This window comes from Hydra vulgaris, chromosome 02 (assembly GCF_038396675.1).
Source record: "Hydra vulgaris chromosome 02, alternate assembly HydraT2T_AEP".
Classification (NCBI taxonomy): domain Eukaryota; kingdom Metazoa; phylum Cnidaria; class Hydrozoa; order Anthoathecata; family Hydridae; genus Hydra; species Hydra vulgaris.
This window is the reverse complement of record NC_088921.1, coordinates 69,617,403-69,632,950: the sequence shown is the minus strand read 5'-3', so window position 1 is coordinate 69,632,950 and position 15,548 is coordinate 69,617,403. Positions and strand designations below refer to the sequence as shown.

The 15,548-nt window shown below is 23.2% G+C and overlaps 1 protein-coding gene across 1 annotated transcript in view; it reads left to right on the top strand.

The window, feature by feature from the left end:
• Nucleotides 1–2,188: 2,188 nt before the first annotated feature.
• The window catches only part of LOC100215580 (oxysterol-binding protein-related protein 8), a 93,016-nt gene continuing 79,656 nt past the window's right edge, over nucleotides 2,189–15,548 (top strand). Inside the window, exons 1-2 of the mRNA XM_065791815.1 lie at nucleotides 2,189–2,387; nucleotides 8,158–8,186. Of these exons, the coding sequence (XP_065647887.1) occupies nucleotides 2,324–2,387; nucleotides 8,158–8,186 (93 nt within the window). The 5' untranslated portion in view covers nucleotides 2,189–2,323. The remainder of the gene's footprint in view (nucleotides 2,388–8,157; nucleotides 8,187–15,548) is intronic.

The following is a 15,548-nucleotide window of genomic DNA, read 5'->3' as shown; positions in this document are numbered from 1 at the left end:
TATATGTATATATATATATATATATATATATATATATATATATATATATATATATATATATATATATATATATATATATATATATATATATATATATATATATATATATGTATTTATGTTAACTCACCCCTTATGAGGCGAGTGCTTTACAGCAACACCAATACCAGTATTAAAGTAAATTTATTGCTTTTGAACTTAGATTAACTAATGCCCTGGTTTGGCAAAAATCAAGTTATAGCGTAAGTTGGTACTATGCATACCTACAGTATTTCCTACTAAGCGCCTCTGCAATCTCTAGCACTTGCTGAGTAAACTTCCTCGATACTCAAGTAAAATTTTCGCTTCTTTCAATAATTTGTAACCGGATCTAATGTTTAATTTGTAACCGGATCTTCTCGAGTTTTAATGTAATCCGGGTCTAATCCTTCTTAAGTTTAGTTTCATCTTATTTTATTCCGAGATAACGTATTTTTTAAGTGTTATTTTTCCCTTGTAATTTAAACAATCTTTATTTACATTTTTTTTATTTTTTTATTATTGCGTTTATATAATTAAAACAAAAAAGATTAGTGCAATCGATTTATGATAATAAAGAAGATTATTATGATAAAGATTTATTATGATTGATTTATACATTCTATGAATGTTTAATTAAAAGCATAATGTATAATGCCATGAAGTTTTAATTTTTTTTTTTTCGCATTAAAATTTTTTTTTGTTTCTTACTTATTTTTCATAAATATTAAGCTTAGATTATTAAACTTTCAATTAAAACAAGCGCTTTGTTATATATTTCACTTCATAAATATTTATAACATTTTTGGAGTTTATTTATCTCTTTTAAAATGAGTTTGATTTTATAACAGATATTATCAGTTATCAATTTGATTTTATAAAAGATTTTATTAAAATTGATTTTATGAAAACTATTTTCGTTGATTTGTAATAATAAATGAATGATTAACTAAACTTTACTTCAATTAAAAAGTTTTGTAAAAAAAAATTTATGAATGATTAAATTAAAACTTTTAAATTAATCATTCACAAAAGTCTTTTGTAAAGTAAAATTTTCAAGTTAAAAGCAATTGTTACAAACTTACCATTTAATTTAAAAACAATTAGTTATATTTTTTTATTAAAATACATTTTTATTCTTTCGAAAAAATTTTAGTTTATAATTGCTTGTGTTTGTTATGCAAATTTTAAAACTAACAAAAATTCATATTGCAGCAAAATTAAAAATTGAAATTTACTGTGTTAGCAAGCTGAAGAATCAAAAATTGGAGTTGACTTGCCGACCAAAGTAAACTTTTTGTATCTTTAGCTTGCTAACACTGTTAGTTTAACTTCTTAGTTATGTTGCAAAATGATCTTCTGTGGTTTTACATTTTTAAAACCTTTTATAATTTTATATCGCTCACTAATTTACTGAAAAATGTTTTGATATTTGTTTTATAATATTAGTGGTAAACATTGTTCTTTTTTTTAATGGTGCAAACTTGCAGTTTTAAAATTATCAACTTTTTTTGATCATTCCATTTTCTTATTTATAAAAAAAGTTTTCAAAAGATTACATATTTTATTACTTTTTTCAAGCTAATTTGAAAAATATTTTAATATATAATTTTTGAAATAATAAAACTAATGCAGTTGAGTTAAAAAAACAATCGCCCAATGGGTAATGTTAGTCAAGGTGATTGATTGTTAATATAAAAATAATCAATTTTAACTTGTCTCTGAGTGCAGTGGCCTTGTGTTCCAAGGTTTGTTTTTTGAAGTTAGTTATAGTAGTCCCCTGGGCCTTGTGGAGGTATATGTAGAGCACTGGTGTATTATTCCTGCATTATTTTATTTTTAGAGTTATCAGTGTTTATTATATAATTTGTATAAGTGTTTTATTATATACAATTGTATTATAACATTTTATTAAATATATTTTGATATATTTCTAATTCAATGTACTTGTTCAATGTTGCCATTCTCTTCCTTTTTCCATAGAAGAGTGCAGCGCTAAACTAATTACAATTTTTAATGTATATATACTTGTTTAAACTTGTCTAAACTTTTGTCTAATGTAACTCTATACTTGTTTAATGTAACTTTATACTTGTTTAAATTTGTCTAAACTTTTGATATAATAGGCAATAAAGATTATAAATTTTTATGTTAATTTATTACCATTATTAACAATATAGCCTTTATTAGTAAAAATCTCATCATTAGTAATGGTGGATAAAAATATGTTGTCTCAGTTCTAATCTAAATGTTAGTTTTATAGATTTAATTTTTCTATAATTCATCAAAGATTTTTAATATATTTAAAATGGAGGTAAAAAGAGATCGTTTATCAACTGAAATAAATCAAAAACTGAAAGAAGCTCTATCTGGTAAGCAAATTTTTAGTTTTGGATCTGTTAATTTTTTTTTATATAGTTTTACTGTAGTTTTATCAATCATTTTAAAAGACAGATATTTGATTTTTTATTCATTTATATGGTATACAAAGCTCTTGAATTAAACAAATGAGATGCATAATTTTTTTTAGCTCACTTTGTTTTTTACAATCGTGTAACAATATTTTGTAAATTTGTTTTATGATATTTCTATTATCATCAAAAATAATAGTTAATAAAATTTTCTCATATCATAAAAACTGAAATGAGATCATAAAAAGTTTAACCAAAAATTATCACATTTTTGATAGTTTAATTTTTATTTTTTTTTAAAAAAGTACCTTTCAAATAAGACTGCATGAAACTATTTACATAGTTTTTGAGTTTATAGAAAATAAAAAATTAGTGTTAATAAAATTGAAAGAGATAAAGAATGTTAAGAGAAGGCAAATAAAAGTCTAAACTATATAAATCAGGAAAACATGAGTATGGGAGAAATTTTAAAACACTGATGTTTACAGAAAAAAACTATTTGTAAAAAAAAAAATGTTTTAAGCATAAAGAAACAGTTACAATAAAGCATTTGTCTGTTAGCTCAAATTCACAACCAAATTGTCATTTTTTATCATTTAAAGCTAAACAATTTAGCAAACAATATTTTGTAATTACATTAATCTCTTATTTTACTATGTTGTTGCTTATTGTAGCAATTTTATACTTAATTAAAATTTTAAAAAATAACAAGTTTAGCTGCAACAAAATAATGAAATTTTTAATGGATGATTTAATATTTTTTGTTGTGGATTAAAACAAAAAGTTAATCTAATACAATTTCTAATGGATGCCAAAATATATTGAAAATTATTATTCAACTATCTAAGCAAGGAAAAATATATTTACCATAAAAAATGGTAGTTATATATTTAGTAAAGGCTAATGTACCAGAAGACTTCTAGTTTTATTTGTGTTATATATAGTAAATGATGATGAAGTAATAAAAAACTTGACCACAAATTTTAAAAAGAGTCAATGACTATCATGATCTTGGTATACTTTAATTGCTCGAAAAGTTTATGTGTAAAGTTAATGTATTATGTCAAGAAGTGCTCAACAGAACCTTTTATTTCCAAGCTACTTTCTATGAAAGTAAACATTAAAAAAAAAAAAGAAGAAATGCTGCATGTTTATATATTAGTTATTGAAGTCTTTTTTTTTTTATCATTTAGTTTTGTTTTTAGCTAGAAATTACATTAAAATTAGTTTTTTAAAATTTTATTATATAGTTATAGTTCTTATTACGTTGCAAGACATTTTTATTATTGAATGTTGCAAAACATGATGAAATCAAGAAAATTATTTTAACATTGTTTTGAAACTTTTTGTTTTGAAACTTGATTTAAAAATTTACTTATAGCATATTGTCTTTAGTTTTGAAACAATTTTGTACTATTAGGATTATTTCCTTTTCTTAACATTTGAAAAATCATATTTTTTTTTGTATGTAGTAGTTTTATTTATTAAAATCATGTTCTCTATGATGATTTTATTTTTGTCAAAAAGTTTTGCAATAAAAAGTGAAATGGTTTCACAAAAACTGGTTTTTACAAAAAAAATTTTATGGTTTTACTTTTAAGATATTTATTCCTAAATTAAATAAATATATAAAACAAGAATTTCTAATCAAGTTGACTAAGTCTTTTTTTTTTTATCTTTCTACCAATATTGTTGTTATTGAAGACTTTTTCACTTATCACACTGAATGGTTTTGCTCAAACACCACTGACCCTGCTGGCGCTAAAGCTCATAACTTCTGTATTCTCAATCTCTTACTTAGACAATCCTATTCACTTATCTTTACCCCTTGATTTGTGTCATGTCTCTAACCCTAGTTGGTTCTGGATGTACAATTATCTTATTAAATCTTTTATCTCTTCTTCGGACTCTATCATTGCACTACCTATTACTACTTTAAAGCTGACTTCTTTTTTGTAATTTTCATTATGATGGTCCTTGGGCTGATATCTTTTGTCTCTCCACTGATAAATGTGCCTCCTAGGCAACCTCATAGATCCTTATTCCTTCTAGTCAGTTTTTAAGTCAAGCCTATTCTACTCCATGGTTTTCACCTTTTTGTGCACCTGCCATATCTAATTGTAATGATTTTTTTCATCTTTTTCACAAGAACAAATCTTATAAGAACAAACATCTTTTTATTATTGCAAAAAATCACTGTAAAAAGGTGATGATGCTAAACTTCATTGTTCCCAATTTACTGAATCTTGTATCTTACCTTAGAAATTCTGGAGACTTATGATAATTTTTTCAACAATGATATTATTAAAAGTTGAAATGTTCCATTTAATTTATTAAAGATTTTATTATCTCTCTAAAGAATAAGGAAAAACTGTTTGAAAATAGTTACTTTTCCTAAAATTCAGCTCATGAATCTAATACTCATCCTGCCATTCCAGTTAAACAGGTTAATTGATTGTTGAACAATACTCTGGCCTCCATTGCTAAAGTTATTTCTCAATTAAACTCTTCTAGAGTTTGTGGTTCAGACTACATTTTTGTCATAGTCTTACACAGTATTGAAATATACAACAATACTTACAAAGAAATTTAATCCAGAACCCTCAATTCTCTCTAAACTAAATTTAATATGTGACTGAATCTTGTCTTCTTGTTTGCTGGAAAATGGCATCTGTGGCTATTTGTGTAAATTTTTAACATCCAAGTCTTTTTTATAAAAAAAATTTTATTATACCTAACATATTAAAAAAGAGAAAATCCCAACATTAAAATATAATTTAACTTATACATAACTTAACAACAATAGTTTTTTTTTTGGCATCAAAAATTAAAACTTTAATCAGAATAGATTTTTTTTTAAAGAAAAAATCAACAACTTTCTTATATGAAAACAATATGGCATTAAAAATGAAAACGTTTTTTTTGTTAATATACTTAATTTCAATTTGTTTCTCCGCGCAGTGGCCTTGTTCGTCAAGGTTTGTATTTCTGAGTTAAAGAGTTTAGAGAGCATTGTAAAGTAGTCTCCTCAACTGTAGTGGCCTTCAAAGCCTTGGGGAAGTCAATTACAAAAAAAAAAAAAAAAAATTTAATAAACTTTAAACTTAATTTCTAAGATTTATTTAAAATGTAAACACAACATGTCTCGGCACTTTAAGATCCATTTTAAAAAAGCACTTGTTTTGTTATTTTTAATTTATTTGAATTAGCAAATAAAATTAAGTATTGCATGAAATTGAAATGCTAAGTAAATTACTAATGGTGAGGCTGTAGATGTTCGGCAATAAGTATTGAAATGTTTATCAAAAAGAGAAAAAGGTTTGTTGAAATTAAAACTTGAAAGAAAATAATTAAAAAAAAACTTATATATGTCTGTGTATAAATATATCATAAAAGCATCTTCATCATATAGATTTATTATATAGATGAATGAGGTCAGCAATAAATTGCATATATATATATATATATATATACACATACATATATATATATATGTATACATATATATATCTATATGTATATATATATGTATGTATATATATATGTATATATATACATACATACATATATATACACACAGGGCTTGTGATGAAGAAAATTGTCAAGCGTGTTATTCGCGCTCGTAAAATTATAATAAGTTTTCATCGAGCATGATTATGTGCGCTTGAGATAACGTCGGCGAGCGCGATCACGAAAATTGCTGAAGGCGATGCTCATAAAAAGCTTTTTATTTTTTATATCTTTTTTTATTTGTTACATGATTCTTTCGTCAAAAAATGTTTGAATTAGTATCACACTCATGAAACTACTTCAACGAAGTAGATTTTTATACTTCCAAACTTCTTGTATATCTTGTATATAGATCGCGATTTTATTATTAACTATTTAGGTTATTAAAAAGTAATATCAAACAAAAACGCAACTTTTTATTGATTTAGTATTGAAGTATAATTTAGTGACGTAGTTTTGCTTCGTTGTTTTGATATATGTATTTTAAAATGTCACGCTGTAAACTTAATTAACGGTTAATGGTTTTTCTATTTCTTGATATTTTTTATTCAAATTAATTATTTAATTTTTTTCTAAAATTTCTTTTTTAAATTTCAATTTTTTATTTTAAAAAAATAACACAAGAATAATTTGAAATAATAATAAATAAGAATAGTAACTTTCCATTTAATAAATATTGACATCATTACTTTGTTTCCTTTTCGAATGTCCTTGATTGCGAACATTCTAAACAACAGAATCGTTTAAAATATGAGTTAAAATAAAAAATAGTTGATAAAAAACCTATACTATGAACAAAAACTAATTTTAAAATTTACTCTATTATTATATTTATTTTTATTATAAACGATGTGTAGAATATTACAAATAATAAACCAAATAAATCTTACTTGATATTTTCACAAGATTAAAAATACTCTGCGGTTTCAATTTTCTTATAATGGTTTTCTAATTTTCTATTCTTATTTTATTTGCGCATTTTTGTATTCACATTGCGTTTCCACGTGCACATTCCATTATTGAAATTAGTGACTATTAACGACTTCAAACTGCTCATTCATTACGTTAGTGCAAAAGAGAACGACGTATTGCTTTTTATATTTTATATCAGTGCTTTAATAATAGAATATCTTTAATAAAAAATCTTTGTTAAATATTTTATGAAAATGAAAAAATAATCCCGAACTATTGGACGAGCGTTATTTTATACGCTTGTTATAAGCTGACCAAGCGTTGTTTATCGCGCCTAGAACGTTTAAAAATAACGTTTACGGGCGCGTTTTTCGAGCGGAGCGCGATCGCGCTCGCTTCATCACAAGCCCTGTACACACATATATATACATATATATATATATATATATATATATATGTATATATATATACATATATGTTTATATATGTATATATATATGTATGTATATATATACATACATATATATATATGTATATATCTATCTATCTATCTATCTATCTATCTATATATATATATATATATATATATATAATATATATATATATATATATATATATATATATATATATATATATATATATATATATATATATATATATATATATATATATATATATATATATATATATATGCATATATACAGAGCGTTAGCCAGAAATAAATTTACTCTAAAAAAACACTCTAAAAAAAAAGGTCATTGACTTTTGGGAGTTTTAAGCCCATTGGGAATTCCGCGTTATACGCGGCACCATTAGGCTAGCTAACACCCTGATATATATACATATATATATATATATGTATATATATATATTATATATATACATATATATATATATGTATATATTATATATACATATATATATATACATATATATATATATATGTATATATATTCATATATATATATGTATATATATATAATATATATATATACACATATATATATATATGTATATATATATGTATGTATATATATATATGTGGGTATATATATTCATATATATATATATATATATATATATATATATATATGTATATGTATATGTATATATATATGTATATATATGTATGTATATATAAATATATATATATATATATATATATATATATATATATATATATATATATATATATATATATATATATATATATATACATACACTTTTTTTAATATATTATGTAATTGCTCTTTTTTTATCTTATATAAAATGGAATAACAGATATATAATATATGGATGTTAAATTTAGATTCATTAGAAGTAACTACTGAAAACAAGGTTTGAACTTTATATATTTATTAAAATTAACTTAAATCTTACATGTTCAAATGGAATGTTATCATTTAATAATACTTTGTATTTACAGTATCGTGTGTTGCATTTATAACTATTTAAAAAAATTTCTTTGTTTCCTTTTTTTACCACTACCAGCCAGAAATGAGTTTTGTAAATGCTTGATTACAAAAAGTTACAATAAACATGGGTTGTCAGATTTATTAACAAATTTGAAACTAAATATTTTTTATTTACTATAATGTATGTAAATAATAAATTTTTAGTTTGTCCTACCTTTATAGCATATAGCATTTTCAGAAAAAAACAAAAGAAAAACAAAGAATAATAAATGAAGAGATTACAGCCCCGTGCCAAACCATCAATTGATGTAGCAGCACTCCTTTTTGCTTCAAAGTATTGCTTTGTCATTAAATTTAATTTTAAACTGTGTTATAAATCATTTAAACAAATAAACAAAGATTACAGATGAAATCTAAATTTGGTATTTGAAAAAGATTTTGTTTCCTTATAATTTATTTCTTTAAACAATCTTATATTTAACATAATCTTTTATTTGTTTATCACTAGTTTTTTTTTTTGACATATTTAATGAACTATTTTTTAATAAAGATTATAAACAATTTATAGATAGATATTATCAATTCCAGTAAGAATTCGTAAATATAATTTATGTTATCAAAAAGTTTTTTGTTATCACACATTTTTTGATCTATGATGGACAGACTTATATTAATCTACGACAGACTTACAAAAAAACAAAAACATAAAAGAAATATATAATAAAAACTCTAACTTATCATCTTTCAAGCACAAGAATATTCATACAACTTTTGCAATAAAAAAAATTTACTTAAATTTCTATATATTCATAAAAAGTAAATTAATTCAAGAAAAAAATTAAATTTTATTTTATATTATCTTTATTTTATAATATGATATTTTTATTTTATTTTTATTTTATTTTAATTGATTTTTTTTGCATTAAAAATGCTAATACTTCAAGCTTGAAGCAAAGATCATAATAAATATATAATTTAATTATAATAAAAAGTATATGATTCAATTTAAAACTAATATATAATTTAATTTTAATTTGAAATATATGTAATTTAATTCTGAATTAAATAAATTTCAGTTTAATAAAAGTAATTTTAATGCTTGAGTTAAACTTAACCAAGCCTTCCCAGGAAACGTGTGCGGTTTTTCGTCTTGTATGTCCATGCATGAGTAATTTATTTTAGACAACTTGGTCACTGCCGTTTGCAATTTTTTTAAATATTAAGCGTTGCGGAAAAAACTAAGTTTTAAAAACAAAGAAAGGAAAACTAACAAAATAGGAAATTAATATAAATAGAAAAAAATAAAAAATAATTATTAACTTATTTCTTTAGAGTGGTTATTATTTTTAGCAACAAAATTTGATAAGGCAAAGCAAAAAAAAAACAAAAACAGTTTTAAGTCGATATTAAAAAGAATAGTTTTCCTATATTTTATTTGTTTTTATTTAAAGAGAAAAGCGAAAATATAAATTACTATCTGTTTGTAAAATAAATTTGTATAATTTTAATGTAGTGAGTATATATTGTCCCTATATGAAAACTTCTATGTTATGCATGCGTATACTTTTATGTATATTTTTTTAATTATATTATATTTATTTAACCATATACATACACATATCTAGCTTGTTTGGATAAAGCATTTACTTCAAACAGGAAAAGTTTGAAGTTCAAATCCCACCAATGTAAATTCTTTTAAATTGTTTTTCTTTTAAATACCGCTCGTCATATATAACCATTTATCTTTTCTTTTTTGTATATAAAAGGCTTTTTGTTGTACGTTTATGAAAGATACACATCTCTTCAGATTCAGATTTTTTATACCATTTAGGCCTTTCAGTGTATTTTATAAGTAAGGCGCACACACATATATACATAGTTTTTTAAGCTTTAATTAGATCATGCTGTGTACACATTTTTCACAGCCTTAATTGTTTCATATTACCTTTCTATTTCTGTACATTTTTTATTCCCAATCTTTTAGCGCTATGTAATTTTGGATACCTTGGCTTTGGCTCAGTGCATTTAGTTCTACCTGCCCCCTCCCTTTTGATCTACTATGTTATTGGTGAACAATTATTAATACTTATTATTAATTGTTATGCAATTATTAATATAAAATTCTTAATAGTTGTTTACGTATATATTGCCAATAACAATGTAAACCAAAAGAGAGGGTAGAAAAACAAAAAAATTTTTTGGTTGAGGTGGACTATAATAGGTGAATAGGCTAAACCCGCGTTCACCTATAAGCAAATAAATACAATTATATAATAAAAAAAAGTTACACAAAAGTATACACCTGCATTACATAGGTGTTTTCATATTAGGACAATATATACTTGTTAGATTAAAATTGTACAAATGTATTTTACAAACAGATAGTAATTTATATTTTCACTTTCCTCTTTAAAAAAATAAAAAATAAAATATTGGAAAATCATTCTTTTTAATGTCGACTTTAAGAACTGTTTTTTTTTTTGCTTTGCATTATCAAATTTAATTGCTAAAAATAACAACCACTCTAAAGAAACAAAAATAAAAGCAGTACACTAATTATTTAAATTATTGATTTTTATTTTTTATTTTTTGCTACTTATTTAAAAAGATAAATATAGTTTTAATTTCCTATTTTGTTAGCTCTGCTTTCTTTATTTTTAAAACTTAGTTTCCTGGGAAGGCTTACTTAACTGTAAAATATATTCAAAAATATTAATAAATATTATTCAATATTTAAATTTTATTTATTCTTAGCTCATTTTTATCGTAATTATTTTTTCAGTTTTCCTTTTTTAAAGATTTTCTTTTTACTAAAAATTAAATTCCTTGTCAACGTGTCTGATACTGCATTAAAACTTTTCACAAAATGTATGTTAAACTTTTTTTATAATGCAAGTTAAAATGCAGCGATTATTTTTTAATAAATTGTGTATACAACAATAGAATTTTAATAAATGGTCTTTGGAAAAATAATTTTTGGTTTCAAACAAAATCGCTGATTAAGTAATAAACTTTTCATAAATTTAGTAAATAAATTAATGTAATTTTTTTTTTAATCTAATTTTTATAAAAGTAAAAAATCATTTTTAGTTGCAAAGATGCAATTAGAAATTTGAGAAATAATAATTTTAAAAAATTTAACATAATTTAATTCATCTCTACAAATGTCGAGAAAAGAAAGAAATTTGATTAAATCAAATATTTTTTTAAATGAAATATTAAATTAAATTATTTAATATAAAAAAAAAATGGAAAGAAAATAAACATTCCATAATAGCATTTCTTCATTTATTTAACTCCTTTTTTGGTAATTAATAATATCGAAGTAGTTTAAAAAAGTTAATGTTTTTAAAAAATAAAGAGAATTTTATGGCGTCAAATTTACATTTGGCAAATGTGTTAAGCATTTTTTTATTTAAAACAAGGCTGCTAACTGTTTTACATTCCTTCAAAAGTGAATATAATTTTGAATTTTTAAAATTATATTTAAAATCTTTCAATTAAAAAAATATATAAAATAATCAGTTTCTTTGACAAAAAAATTTATAGTGCAGTTGCGGTTAAACACTTTTTTTTTATGATCTAATATTTTCTAAATAAACGTCATGTTATTATTATTACTATTATTATTGTTATTGTTTTTGTTGTTTTATTACTATTGTGGTTTTTATGATTATTACTATAAATACTATTTTTATTATTATTATTACTATTTTATAATAATTATTAACTATATATATATAGAGAGAGAGATCTATATTTTTGGTGTTTAGTAAAGGTTATTAAAATTACTATTTGTAAATATCCATGAAAATATTTTTCAGAATATATATATATATATATATATATATATATATATATATATATATATATATATATATATATATATATATATATATATATATATATATATATATATATATATATATATATATATATATAGAACCCTTAGATGTTGTCCGAAAGTTTTTCCCATATTTTGTTGACAAAAAGTAAAAATTAAAAGTTAAGACCGGAATTTTTTTTTTTTAATAATGATAGACTGCCTGCCCCAACCAAACCCTCAGTCGATGTAGCAGCACTCCCTTGCGGGTCAGGCTATTTGTCAGTCGATGTAGCAGCACTCCCTTGCGAGTCAGGCTATTTGTCAGTCGATGTAGCAGCACTCCCTTGCGAGTCAGGCTATTTGTCAGTCGATGTAGCAGCACTCCCTTGCGAGTCAGGCTATAAGATAGTCGATGTAGCAACACTCCGCGCATGATTTACAGTAAAAAAAATAAAAATAAAAACATTTTAATAAAAAAAATAAAAATAAAAACATTTTATTAAAAAAAATAAAAATAAAAACATTGTTTATATTGTTAAAAACATTCACAATGTTTTAAAAACATTCAGAATGTTTTTAAAAACATTCCGGTCAATTAAATTTGCGTTTTTGTGGTTTTTTTATATAACAATTAATTTGTAATTAAATTAATGGTTTTTACTTTCGTCCAACACGGAAATGTTGGACGAAAGTTAAAAGTAATTAAAAGTGACGTATATGTTGGCGTAAGAATCACTTTTTTCCTTCCGCTCTTCCCAAAGCCAACAAACTATAGATCTATATATATATATATAACATTTTAAAAGATAATTTAAATGTTTCAAAATAAAAAAGTTTTCACCTAACCTAAAATTGCTAAACCGCTATATCATACATAAAATGCATGCTGTGTAACGCTTTCTATAACTATATATCTATGTTTATATAAATATGTATATAAATATATATATATATATTTATATTCATATATGTATATATATGTATATATATATATATATATATATATATATATATATATATATATATATATATATATATATATATATATATATATATATATATATATATATATATATATATATATATATATATATATATATATATAAAGTTTGTTGGCTTTGAGAAGAGCGGAAGGAAAAAAGTGATTCTTACGCCAACACATACGTCACTTTTAATTACTTTTGACTTTCGTCCAACATTTTTGTGTTGGACGAAAGTCAAAACCATTAATTTAATTACAAATTAATTGTTATATAAAAAAACCACAAAAACGCAAATTTAATTGACCAGAATGTTTTTAAAAACATTCTGAATGTTTTTAACAATATAAACAATGTTTTTATTTTTATTTTTTTTAATAAAATGTTTTTATTTTTATTTTTTTTACTGTAAATCATGCGCGGAGTGTTGCTACATCGACTATCTTATAGCATGACTCGCAAGGGAGTGCTGCTACATCGACTGACAAATAGCCTGACTCGCAAGGGAGTGCTGCTACATCGACTGACAAATAGCCTGACTCGCAAGGGAATGCTGCTACATCGACTGATAAATAGCCTGACCCGCAAGGGAGTGCTGCTACATCGACTGAGGGTTTGGTTGGGGCAGGCAGTCTATCATTATTAAAAAAAAAAAATTCTGGTCTTGTATTTTAATTTTTACTTTTTGTCAACAAAATATGGAAAAAACTTTCGGACAACATCTAAGGGTTCTATATATATATATATATATATATATATATATATATGTTTATAAATCTATATATATATTTATATATATATATATTTATATATATATATATATAAATATATATATATATATATATATATATATATGTATATATTTACATATACAAATATATATATATATATATATATATATATATATATATATATATATATATATATATATATATATATATATACCTCCATACTTGAATACTACCATACTTGAATAACCTAGACTTAATAGAGATTGTTTTGCAATTGTAAGAGATTCACATTACGAAGCATTAACATCTAAGCTGTTACTTGGTGGTTGATAAATGCATCCAATTAATATTTTATCACATCCCATTTGTAATATTTTCCATAATTGTTCAACCACACTATTGTTGAGTTGTATGTTATTTACTTCCAGCACATTGATATATTCTTTTTATATAAAAACTAACATCACCACAGTATGAAAGCTATTTTGATCTTGTCGAAACAGCTGATATCCACTTAACAACGCTACATTATCAGGGCCAAATTTTGTTTCAGCAACTGCTATAATATGGGGCTCATTTTTTTCTATGGCTGCATTACAAATTTAAGTTCATAGAGTTTGTTTTGAAGTGAATTTTGATTTGTGGACCAGATGCTTAAATTAGATTTTATTTGCTACATTATCTTGGCCCTCTTCAATATTAATCCCAGACACTATCACATTCGCCTCACAAATTTGACGCTCTTTTTGCTCTGCAGCTGTTTTATTCAGTAAAATATTTCTTTCACGTCTGTTATCAGTAGATTTATTGTTGAATAGAGACATAAAACTAACTTTCTTATCTGATGATGTCGCTACTGTTTTATCACATTTAGATTGAAGTTCACTGATCAATTTAGCTTGCGAGTTGACTTTGCCCTTCAAATAAATTATTTTGTCACAAAGTACTGTTAAGTGCTTTTCTATTTTTGTATTCCTAGGACCAAAACTAACAAATTCATACTCGTCAGATAATGCCAATGCTGGTTGTTTATTGACTATTTTATCTGCCATAACTTCAACGCTTTTGATGAAAAGGGCTACCACGCTAAATAACAGTGGATTACCTCCCAGTTGTGAACTTTTATAATTATTTTAATATACTTATTAACGCAAATAGAAGTGGTAGTTTTATGTGTTTTTTTCCGTTAAATATAATGTTAAATAACTTAATGGAATTTGAAATTCAAAATTTGTTTAAAAAAAAATTGAAAATTGTTTTAAAATTTAATTAAATTTTTATTTTTTAAAATTTTTTGAGCTTTTTGATATAAAAAATATGAGTTATGATTATTGCTAGGGATAAATTTTTAATAACCATCAAAAAGTTACATTTTTTCATTTGAACATATTTTATATACTTTACAAAACATTGGTTTGCACACAAGATTTTTTTGCACATTATTAAACAAAAAGCAATATACAGTAGAATCTGTTTACTTGGACCCTTTAAGGGGGACAGATATATTATCTGATTTTAGAGCTCTCAGTATATCAAACTTTTTCAAAAAGTCAAACAGATTTTGAGAAAATCAAATTTTCTTTAATATATAAATCTACATATACAGAAATACATAAAAAAAACCTGAATGGAATTTGATTGAATTTTAAGTGAGAAAAAAAAGTTGGCTATGGCTGATCTGTTTGGTTTCTTTATTCCATACTGCTTTTTTAGAAGAAGACAAAAACAAAGAATTAAAGAAAAAGGTT